Here is a 12,136-nt window from a genome sequence, read left to right on the forward strand (position 1 = left end):
TCAGCAGCCAGAGGGCAGCGTCTCCACGGAGGAACCCAGCAGCTCCATGAGGTCTGGCGTGAGCTGCACCAGCCGCACCGCGGCACCGTCCCCCCCCGCCTCGTCACCCCCCACCGCACCCCCCCTGCCATCCTCCTCCGCTGCTCCACCCCCACCGTCCCCCGCCGGCGCAGGCCCCAGCTGGGAAGCGGCCGCCTGCGCCCGCAGCAGTCGGCGTGGGGCACTGGCCAGGAGCGCGCCGGGCAGCGCGGCACGGAACGCGGCCAGAGAGAGGCGAACCCGCGACAGAACCTCGCTCAGCAGCAGCCAGTTCCTGGGCCTGGGGTGCACGGGGGGGTGGGAGACGCGGTAGGGGGGGGGGGGGCATAGGGGGAGGCATAGGGGGGAGATGGGGGGTTGGAGAGACATGGGGAGAGCGGGGGGGGAAGACAGGGGGGAGGGGGGGGGAAGACAGGGGGGAGGGGGGGGATGAGGAAATGCCAGGGAGAGACACGAGGTAGACTTAGCTGAATTCAGGACAGTGGTGTGAGCAGGGCTACGATTGGTGGTACTGTGGTGGCGGTGGGGAGAGCGATCTCTGGACATGGTGTGCCGGTAGCTGAGGTTGTGTGGTCTGTGTGGCTGTGGGGTGACAGGAGACGAGGAATGGTGGTGGTGGTGGTGGTACCGAAGATAAACATCAGTGAAGGGATGCAGGCAAGGCCAATAAGACAGATGCCTTCTATGACCACCTGTCCCAGGTGCTAGCTGAAGTGGCCTCCTTGGGATAGTAATCCTGTTGGGTGACTTGTATGCCGGAGTGGGTCATGATTTCTGTGCAGCCTGTGGCCTTGTAATACCCAACCACACTTTTTCCGGCGTCTGGGCATTCACGCAACATCATGGATGCACACCAGGTCCAAGAAAGAAGATCTTCTGGACTATATACTGACAGACTAGAGAATGTGGGCCCACGTCCTTAACACCAGGACCTACCCTGGAGCTGATTTGCTCACTGACCGTCGGCTTGTCATCTGCAGGATGCACCTGCCATTCGTCCACTGCTGTGGTGGGTGTCCATTTAGCATCCCATTCAAACCCACAGTGGCCTGGTCTCAGCTCACTACTGATAACAGTTGCAAGCGGCTTTATTTACCTGGTCAAGGCCTATGATACCATGAATAGGCCTGGGCTCTGGGTTGTCTTTCATGCTTTCGGAGTCCCTGACTCTCTGCTCACAATCATTAAGGACCTTCAAGATGGTGGGCAGGCCCAGGTAAAGCTACGTGGCCACGAGTCAGAGCTATTCCCTGTTCACCTTGCGGTGCGACAGGGATGTCCTCTGGCTCCCACAATATACAACATCATCTTTGCCCACGTAGTTGAGAATCTTTCCATGGCTGTATCGGTGGAATGTTCATCTGGTACAGATGCAATGGGAGGTTCATCAATTTCCGGGAGCGGTCGAGGGATGGCTCCCTATTGGTCAACCATATTACATATGCTGATGATCTTGTGAGAGGAAGATCTTGACGTGGTGTGCTGGTAGCTGAGGTTGTGTGATTGTGAGGATGTGGTTGTGATGTTGTGGTTGTGTGGTTGTGATTGTGTGGTTGTGTTACTGTATGGTTGTGTGCGTGTGTGGTTGTGTGGTAGTTGTGGCTGACCCCTGTGAGAGGGAGATCTGGACGTGGTGTGCCGGGAGTTGGGGCTCCGATGAGAACTCAAAGAGCACTCCGCCCTCGTCGCCGCCTCCGTCCCCGGGGCCCACAGGGGCCCCTCCCCCACCTGCCCCCGGACCCGGAGGGGCGGCCAAAACCGCATAGCCGCATTGCTCCTCACCCTCTTCTGCACAGCACACACAAACATAGTACACACACAGTACACACATAGTACACAAACATAGTAGACACACATATACCAATACTCGCCATTCACCATTAAGTGACGTTGACATCACCACGGTGCCTGTGCCAGGCCAGGTGCATTTTGAGGCCACGTTAAGTGTGGAAGCCTCGCTAACAGGAGGTTATGGGACAGACCCAGGTGCCATGGGTTGGCTGACTGAGATGACTGGTAGATGCACCACCTGTACCCCCTACTGTGCTGACTTGCTGCATTTTAGCTGCCTGGTGCTCCGCTTGTTGTTGTGAGCATCGCTCCTTTGTCCTCTGTTGTTGTTGGAGGGCGACTGCCTCCAACTGCCCAGTAGCGTCCTTTACGAGCCTCCTCCATAGAGGCCGATCTTAGCAAAACTGGTAACAGTCGTCAGAAAATACACTCAGCTCCACATCATCCTATACCGCATCAGTCTATCTCTTCTACAGCCCATGTCATGCCCGTTTATCCCACTCTATCCAGCTGAAGAAAAGCTGTTTTGGGCATTTGGTGGCGGGGCATGCGGGCTACATGACCCAGCCAATGCAGCCTTGCCTGCCAGAAGAAGTCACCGGTGGGACTTTGTCCAGATCTTTCAATGATTTGTGAGCCCCTCACACAATCAAGCCTGGTTAAACCAATGACAGATCGTACGCAGGCCAGCTTGAATGTTTCTAATCAGCGAAGATGTTCCATTAGGGGGTCCACGTTTCGCAAGCATAGAAAAGGGAGGGCATGACTGTGGCCGAGCAGACCAGAAGCTACGTTTGGAGCGACAGACCAGGTAGCTTCCACAGAGCGTTACGCAGCTGATGAAAAGATATTGCCGCTCAATTAATTCGGAGTGGGACCTCTCTGCTGTCAAACCAGAGCTGGTCATAAGCACACTGCCCAGGTAAGGAAAACTCTCCACTCTCTCCACAACTGCCCCATCACCAATGGGGAGTTGAGGGGGTGGAGTGTTTGATGGCACAAAATACCCCGGCAGGTACTTAGTTTTGGTGGGGCTGATTGTAAGGCTCTACCTCTTAGTGGCACACTCCAGTTTCAGCAGCAGCGCCTCCGACTCCTCCTCTTGAGTGAGCAGGAATCACCAGACCATCACTATACATAACATGGTTGACCAAAAGGGAGCCATCCCTTGTCCGCAACCAGGCATCTATCAGCCTCCCATTGTATCTGTACCAGATGGGGATGCTTCCGGTATAGCCATGAAAGGCTTCTTGAACTACGTGGTGAAAAATATGTAAAATAATGTGGGAGCCAGAGGACATCCCAAGGTGAACAGGAAATGGATCCAACTCCCAGCCCCGTAGCTTTACCCAGGCCTGCCCACCATCATGAAGGCCCTTAATAATTGTGAGCTGAGAGTCAGGGACTCCGAAAGTACAAACAACTCAGAGCCCAGGCCTATTGATGGTATCATAGGCCTTGACCAGATCAATAAAGCAGAGATGTCAGTCCTGTTGGAATTTCCTACACCTCTGCTGTAGTAGACCAACAGAAAATATGGCATCTGTGCAGGACCTTCCTGACCTGAAAACCACTTTGGGGCTGCGCACGCATCTCCTCAGTGTGCCTAACATGTCGATGTTGAATAATAATTGCCAGGACCTTTCCCGGCACACTGAAAAGGGAGGACCACCAGGACATCCTTCAAATCCTGAGGAACCCATCCTGTGGTCCAGACAGTTGTGATGTCATGTAGGGCAGTCAGCACACAGACGCCACCCTCGCTCAGCATTTCGCTTGGGAGATCATCTCTGCCTGGCGCTTTTCCTGGTCTCCAGATCTCACCTCGTACTTCCTCCACAGATGGCACCTCAGCCAACCACTCACAAGGGGTGGCTACTTTTGCCAATAGGGTTGTCCCCATGATGTTGTCTGAACTGAGAGAATTCCCCTCCCCCAAGACCTCATAGAAATACTCTGAAAACCTACAGACCAGTTCCTGGAGGTCAGAGATCATGTCACGATTCTTTCCCTTGAGGATGGTGATAGGTGAGGTAATGCAAGTTACTTTTTTGATTGAATTAAAGAGTAATTTGTTATTCCGGGATACTGAGGCAGATTCCATCTCCTCAGCAACCCGTGCCCACCACTCATCCTTGCAGCACCGCACGGCTCTCCGAATCTCCGAGCAAAGGCTGTGGTAAGCCTCCTCAATCTCTGATGTGGGATGCTATAGACAACGGGAGTGGGTCTGTCATTTTCTCTCAACCAGCCGGAACGCCTCCTTCATAAGCCAGGGTCTCTGGCGAGGTCTGGACTGCATACCCAATGCAGCCATTGCACCTGCATGAGCCACAGTCCTGAACCTCACCCATTTCCCCTTAACATCAGGAGGGGAGGACGATGTCAACCCCGGCTGCAAGTGATGTTTAAATATCTGCTTGCAACTATCCTCAGCTAGCTGAGACCAGGCCACTGTGAGTTTGAATGGGGTCCTATATGGACACCCACCACTAGAGTGGAAGAATGGCAGACGTTTCGATGTAAAGCTTTCGTGACTGCAGGGATTCATCTTCTTGGTTCTTTCGGTAAAGTCACGTAGAAGGGAAGTAATAAAATAATAAAAATAAAACATAATAAAATAATTATTCTTTTATTACTTCCCTTCTACGTGACTTTACCGAAAGAACCAAGATAATGGCAGACGTGTCTTACAGATGACAAGCTGATGGTCAGTGGGCAGATCAGCTCCATTGTAGATTCTGGTGTCAAGGACATGGGCCCAAATCCACTGGTCCGTCACTATATAGTCCAGCAAATGTTTTTGCCTGGACCTGGCGTGCATCCATGATGTTGTGTGGCTGCAGCGATGCTGGAACGGTGTGTTGGTAATTACAAGCCCACGCGCTGCACAAAAGTCTAGCAGCCTCTTACTGTTGCTATTGAGCTGACCCACTCTCTGACACTCACTCACTCTCTTGACACTCACTACCTGACACTCACCGAAGATTTCGCTGCCGTGGAAGTCCCAGCAGATTCCAGGGTCGTCCGGGCTTCTACCCCGCAGATCCAGCAGGTACTCTGTGTGGGGCGACACTCACCCTCCTCACCACTACCCCTCACCACACACTCACCATAGCCACCACACTCACCATTAACCACCACTCTCACACCACAAACTCACCACACACTAACCCGAACCACCACGGTCACTGTTATCCACTACTCACACACCACACACCCTCCTCACCACTACTCACACACCACACACTCACCACCCTCCTCACCACTACTCACCACCAAGGGCTGTTCGCGAGTAGCGGCAACTTTTAAGGCTGGCACTGTGGCACATGAGGGGGTGGGTGGCCAACACCACGCCCGGCCACCTTTGTCACCCTAGTAGAAATGTTTACACACTGCACCGGGTACTCATTTGAGGCCGAGGTGACCTAGGGGAGGCCCAGTACCGGTTCATATAACTGTCACTGGTGTTGGCCGTGAGCGGGAATCAAACTCGGGTAGCCAGATTGGTAGCACAGTGCAGCGGTAATTGCTGCGCCACCACTTCCACGCCTATTCGGGATGTATAATAGATACCTCCTCACGGTGCATCCTGGTAACTTCTGGAGGGTTATTCCCCAGAAGGCCAAATCTATTAACCACTCTTAAACCAACCGCGTCTACCCAAGAAAGGCGTGGACAAAAACAGTTGGCACTCTCAGTCCTCTCAATTAATATTGATACTCACAGCCAAAAGCTGACATTAAGGCAGTTATATTAGAGGAGCAGGACATTGCATGCTTACAGGAGACACGCAAAGGTCCTAATAACCCCCGCCCAACCATTGAGGGGAAAGCACTCGTTGCTGAAATAAGACTAAGGCAGTATTGCAAGTCCTGACCTGAAAATTGAGAAAGTGCATACCCCAACACAAGCAAGAACAACATCGAAACCATCACACTTAGCCTCAAAAACATCACAGTAACATCATCGCATGAACAACCGTCAAGTACTTTAGGGTGGAAGATTTTACTGGATGGCTGTATAAGCAGGTATAGCCTAGTGATCGGGGACTTGAACTCCCATCAGACAGCTTAGGGATATGATGCCAAAACAATGCCGGCACCCCGAGTGGAACAATGGGCAGAGTCCAGTAACCTGACGCTGGCACATGACGCCAAACAACCTCCCAAGTCAGTCAACAGCGGCCGCTCCCGCTGGAGAAGAGGATCCAACTCATGAATGTGCTCATGTGCCAGAAAGCAGTGCGAGCAATGGCGGAGCCAGGATTTTCAGGTAGGGGGGGCAATACCTCCAGCCATGAAAAATGATAGAGGAGTTGTTAGGAAGTAAGGACTTGTCCCTTGCTTTTTGTTCGACGCGTGTGCGGCGATGGCGCAGCCATCGATCGAGGGTCGAATTCGAACCGTGTGTGATCGGCATCGCGCTCGCTGAAGGTGAATGCCTCCAGGGAAGTCGTGTCCTGTATACGCAACTGCGCACAATTCTGTGAGTCACTTATAACCGCTTTGCCGTTACTTATTGCCAATTATGGACTCAGACTATTGTCCTATCATCTCATGGAGTCCCTGGCACGTAATAATATGCTACACAGTGGCAGTGTGGCAGTGGGGTCGCAAAATGCCAATTTATTACTAAACCCCAATGATAGATCAAAATTATGGATTTCGATCGGATCACTGCGGGGGCCACGTGCCACCCCCCCCCCACCCCCCCCCCCCCCCCCCACTGGCTCCGCCAGTGAATACTATAACCCATGCCTAACACCCAACACTGCCCTATAAGCATCAAACTAGGGTCACCAATAACAGTGCAAAACACCCCATTTCACAGACGATTCAACCTGAAAAAAGCCAATTGAAAAGCCTTCACAGAGGCAGTGGAGAAATCCATCAGGGACATCACTCCCACCCATGAGAACTACAATGATTTCACGAGGGCTGCCACACAAGATACATCCCAGGCATGTCAAGCACAACATCTGAGCTGTACGCTCTCGATGAGAAAGAATACCATCTCGACCCCTCATCAGAATCCACTATTACGTTTGGAGAAAACCTAATAGACAACATAGAACTAGAGCGACACAATGCATGGAGAGATATGATCGTGGACACTAATCTGACACATAACAGCAAGAATGCCTGGGCGACCATAAGAAAACTAGTAGGAGGTGACAATATTCCACCTCCAGCTGTCTCAAACGTTACTGCTAAACCAGGTTGCGCAACAACTGCTCAACAATGGGAAGCAGTTGCAAAGAAGAGACACTGGAGAACACCATCGCTCTATTATACCGCCCGACAACCAACCACCCAATGACTAAACCCGCCCATTTACTACGGAGGATCTGACAGCCGGCATAGGCCTACTTAAACAAGGGAAGGCAGCAGGGGTAGACGACATACTAGTTAAGATGATACAACATCGAAGACTCGCTGCAAAGTAATGGCTCCTTCACCTATTCAACGCATGTATGACGAGTAAACAGATACCATCAGCATGGAGGAAGGCAAGAGTTGTAGCTCTACCCAAACCAGGGAAAAAACTTTCATCACCAAAAAGATATAGACCGATCTCCCTCCTTAGCATAATTTACAAACTCTTAGAACATCTTATCCTCCAACAAATTTCATCCCTGGTAGATCTCAAACTCATACGAGACCAAGCGGGGCTTCAGACCTGGCCGAACTGGTGCAAGCTAACTACTAAACCTCACACAGTACGTCGAAGATGGCTACCAACAGAAAATGATCACCGGCGCAGCATTTGTTGATCTATCTGCAGCATGTGACACTTTTCAACACCACATTTTGATCCACAAACTACACCTCATGACTGGCGACCGAGACCTTTGCCAGACTATTCGAAGCCTCCTAGAGAATAGATGCTTCTACGTGGAACTAAACGGGCATTCTCAAAGCAATGACTTGCCACCACGAGGCGGCAGTGTGCTCGCCCCACTTTTATTCAATATCGAGACCAATGATCAGCGACTTCCTGAATATCAGCGGTTCATCTCAGCTGACGACCTCTATCACCACAGGGCAGAGACATTTCGAGAACACAGAGAAGATCCTGGAGAGGGCAATGGACGAGATGTCAAGATGCTACCTAAATAAGTAAAAACCAAATCTGTGCCTTCCACCTGAAAAACTGGGGTGCAGAGCGACATCTAATTGCCACCGGGAGAAACCAGAACACCAGAGTCATCCAGTGTACCTCGGGGTAACACTGGATCGTATACTCAGCTATAAAAAGCACACTTCAAATATCAAAGCCAAGGTCAACACACAAATCAACGGAGGATGTGTACCGGATTAATTGCACTTGTGGAAAATTCTATGTTGGGCAGACAGGACGAATGATCAGCACGAGACTAAAAGAACACCGAAGGAATATTAAATACTCCCAAATACAACTGTCGGCAGTGGCAGAACACGCGTGCCAACAAGGACACTCAATTGATTTTAATAATGTTGAAGTTCTGTGTGAAACTAGTTACTACTGGACAAAACTAATTAGAGAATCTATCGAAATTGAGAGAAATATAAATAATTGGCTCTATTCGAATAGCTACAGGCTTAGTGCTGCTTGGAAGCGAATCATCAAATAATACTTTGTGTAAAGGCATGCCTATACAGGTCACCATATGTCAATGGCGATTACCTTCACACAGAAAATTACAAGTACTGCTGTTTTATTGCGCTCAAATGACAGGAGGTACAACAACAATGTGCATGCATGCATAATGCATGTTAATTTCCAACTGGCAATGAATACCCATTGTAATGTATATGTAATCAATAATCCCACCTTCACACGTGAAGGACTCACAAGTGATGTCATCACATCCATCCCTTTATTTAGGGAACGAAACAGGAGAATTTCTCCACAAACCTTGCTGCCGCCTAATGACGCTAGTTGTAATTACTGGCCCAACGTCATACTCGGATGGCAAATGTTGTGGATTTGCTCTCCAACACACCGGTGTGCTGTACTAGTGTAGTGGCATAGCGCTGGCTACTGGCGAAAAAGGGTAACTGTGGTGTACGGCAGTACTGACGTCAGCAGGCCACGTTAGACACGAGAGGGGGACATCTAAAGGGGAAAGGTCACAGAGCGGGCCCATCGGGAAGCCTCGAGAACCCGCTGGTAGGTTCCAGAAAGGGGGTGTGGCCTGGTGGGGAGGGGGCGTGGCCTGGTGGAGAGGGGGCGTAGCTATGTGTAGAGGGGCGTGGCCTGGTGGAGAGGGGGCGTGGCCTGGGGAGAGGGGCGTGGCCAGGGTGAGAGGGGGCGTGGTCTGGTGGAGAGGGGGCGTGGCCTGGGAGAGAGGGGGGCGTGTCCTGGGGGAGAGGGGGCGTGGCCTGGGGGAGAGGGGGCGTGGCCTGGACGGAGCGAGGCCGCGCTGGCCAGGGTGGAGAGGGGTCCCCGTGGGGGACCTCGGGGCTGTTGCTGGAAGTGGGATCCCGTCGTGCTGCTCAAGTCCATCGTCGTCCCCATCCCCTCGTCGTCGTCTCCGTCTTCATGGTCACGGGGCGCTGCCCGTCAGACAGCCGCCTACCAACTGTTCTAACCGAGTGGTGCCGCCGACAATAGACGGACTTAATAATAATAATCGTGTGCACCCACGTAGGGTGTTGTGTGTTATCCCAAGTGCCTCCAAGTCTTACTTTCTCCGAGTTCGTCACTACACTAGTAACGAATAGCTGTTTACGTGACAAACCTTACTAATTGGCTGTGTCGGGTGGTGGTGGGTTTAACCACACATTTATATTTATGGGATCTGACCCAGAGAACCTATATTATCGATGATATTGGTCGCAAAAGCCTACGTGTTAAACACACAAAACAACATTCTGCGAAAACTCCAAATTAAAAGTGTGGAGCACATCCATCCACTCGACACACCACTGCCTTTGCACGTTGTTTCTCTGTGGCTGAATATGCGTGCTCTACCCGGGGGACACTCAACCCACAGTAAACATGCCCTAAATGACACGTGCAGAATTGTAACAATGCCTGAGAGTCACCCCTGTTCCCTGCCTACATTGCACCATCTGGCATCGCGCCCCCTAACATCAAGAGGAGGGTAGCACGTGACCACGGCCATCAAGTCATAGAGTGGGACATCCGTCAGCCGCTGTCATCGTGAAACAGCTTCTTGTGCCCCACTGACCACATTAACGGATTCCGCTAGAACTTCCCTCTGGCAAAAAGAATGGGAAACATCGAGTGACAACACTGCTCAATGCAGCCGGCGAGGCATCACCCCCAGTGAAGAGCTCGCATCCGGCTCCAATTCCAAATGGCTCACATGGCGGAGCCTAAACAGACTTAGAGTGGGTTTCGGCAGATGTGTGTGTGTGGTGAGTGTGTGGTGAACGGTGAGGGTGTTTGCTGAGAATGTGTACTTAGTGTGGCAAGTAAGTGTGTGCTGAGTGTGTGCTGAGTGTGTGTGCCGAGTATGGTGAATGTGTGTGGTGAGTGTGTGGTAAGCGTGGAGAGTGCGTGGTGAGTGTGTGGTGAGTGTGTGCTGATTATGTGTGCGTAGTGGGTGAGTGTGTAGTAAGTGAGTGTGTGGTGAGAGTGGTGAGTGTGTGGTGAGTGTGGTGAGTGAGTGTGGCAAGTGAGTGTGTGGTAAGCGTGGAGAGTGTGGTGAGTGTGGTGAGTGTGTGCTGATTGTGTGTGCGTAGTGTGGTGAGTGTGTGTGTAGTGAGTGAGTGTGTGGCGAGTGTGGTGAGTGTGTGGTGAGCACGGTGCCCTACTCACCACGTAGGAATGCCCCCATGCTGACGCTGTGCACCATGGTGCTAAGGGCGCGCCCTGAGTACGGCTGCAGGGCCGGGTCTGCGCCACATGCCAGCAGCAGGCGGAGCAGCTCCAGACGGTCGCTCTCCACCGCGTCGTGGATCGGCCTGGGGGGGCGGGGGGGGGGGGTGTGGGGGCGGGGGGGGGGTACGGGGATCGCGTCAAACCTCCACCCCCTCCACCTCCACCCCCTCCTCAACCTCCCTCTCCACTGACCCCCTCCTCTCCATCCTCCTACCACTCCTCAACTTACTCCTCATCCTCCTCCACCCCCACTTCAACCTTCCCACCCCCTCCACCACCCCCTTCCCCCTCTCAATCAACTCCCCGTGCATCCCCCCACATCTCCCCATGTACGTGTCCCCGTGTCTCTGTGTCCCCGTGTCCCCGTGTCTCTGTGTCTCTGTGTCTCCATGTATCTGTGTCCCCGTGTCTCTGTGTCCCCGTGTCTCTGTGTCTCCATGTCCATGTCCCGGTGTCCCGGTGTGCACATGTGTCTGTGTTCTTCGTGTCCCCTCTCCCCGTGTCTCTGTGTCCCCATGTCCCCTGATGCCCCCCCCCCCCCTCCATGCCCCCCCCCTCTGTGCCCTCCCCTCCTCGTGCCCCCCCCCATGCCCTCACCGCGTGCCCCCCCCCCCCCCATGCCCTCACCGCGTGCCATCCTGAGCGCTGCAGTTGACGTCCGCCCCGTGAGCCAGCAGCGCGCGGGCGATGGCCATGTGGCCTCTGGCGCAGGCCTCGTGCAGAGCGCAGTAGCCGGCGTTGTCACGGTGATTCACGTCGCAAACCCCCGCGTCCACGCAGTACAGCACCACATCCTGGTAGGGGGGAAGGGGGCATGGGGGGGGGGCATGGGGGGGACACGGAGGAGGGGACACGGGGGGTGGTGGTTGTGGTGGTTGTAGTTGTGGATGTAGTTGTGGTCGTTGCAGTTGTGGTGGCTGTAGTAGTGGCTGCAGTAGTAGTTGACTCTGTAACAGTAGTGGTAGTGGCTTCAGTAGTAGTAGTCGCTGCTGCAGTAGTGTTAGTAGTAGTGTCTGTAGCAGTAGTGTTAGTAGCTGTAGCAGTAGTGGTAGTGTCTGTAGCAGTAGTGGTGGTAGTCGTAGTCGTCATTGCGGCTGTAGTAGTAGTGGCTGCAGTAGCAGCATTAGTGTCTGTAACAGTAGTTGTGTCTGTAGCTGTAGTTGTGTCTGTAGCTGTGGTAGTAGTGGTGGTGGTAGTAGTGGCAGTAGTGGTAGCTGTAGTCGTAGTCGTCATTGCGGCTGTAGTCACTCACGCGGTATCCTAGCCGCGCGGCCCTCTGCAGCAGCGTCTCCCCGGCGTTCTTGTTCACAATGAGGCGCCTCGCTTCAGGGGGGGGGCGTGCCCCCGCCCCCCCCGCCCCCCCTCCGCCCCCTGCAACCTCGGGCACCCACTCTGCCAGGCGGCTCCGCAAGGCCCCCCGGTCGCCCGCCGCCGCCACCGCCGCCTGCAAGCCCCCACACCCCCAGCCAGC

The 12,136-nt window shown here is 53.3% G+C and overlaps 1 protein-coding gene across 1 annotated transcript in view; it reads right to left on the minus strand.

Annotated features, from left to right (window-relative positions):
- LOC144737252 (BCL-6 corepressor-like) overlaps positions 1-12,136 on the minus strand; it is a 15,577-nt gene continuing 3,441 nt past the window's right edge. The window contains exons 2-7 of the mRNA XM_078619973.1: positions 11,918-12,109; positions 11,293-11,459; positions 10,603-10,748; positions 4,813-4,890; positions 1,647-1,827; positions 1-319 (exon numbers count right to left, since the gene is read on the minus strand). Coding sequence (XP_078476099.1) covers positions 1-319; positions 1,647-1,827; positions 4,813-4,890; positions 10,603-10,748; positions 11,293-11,459; positions 11,918-12,109 — 1,083 coding nt within the window. The remainder of the gene's footprint in view (positions 320-1,646; positions 1,828-4,812; positions 4,891-10,602; positions 10,749-11,292; positions 11,460-11,917; positions 12,110-12,136) is intronic.

The sequence above is a fragment of the Lampetra planeri genome, chromosome 66 (genome assembly GCF_965212315.1).
Source record: "Lampetra planeri chromosome 66, kcLamPlan1.2.h2, whole genome shotgun sequence".
Lineage (NCBI taxonomy): Eukaryota > Metazoa > Chordata > Hyperoartia > Petromyzontiformes > Petromyzontidae > Lampetra > Lampetra planeri.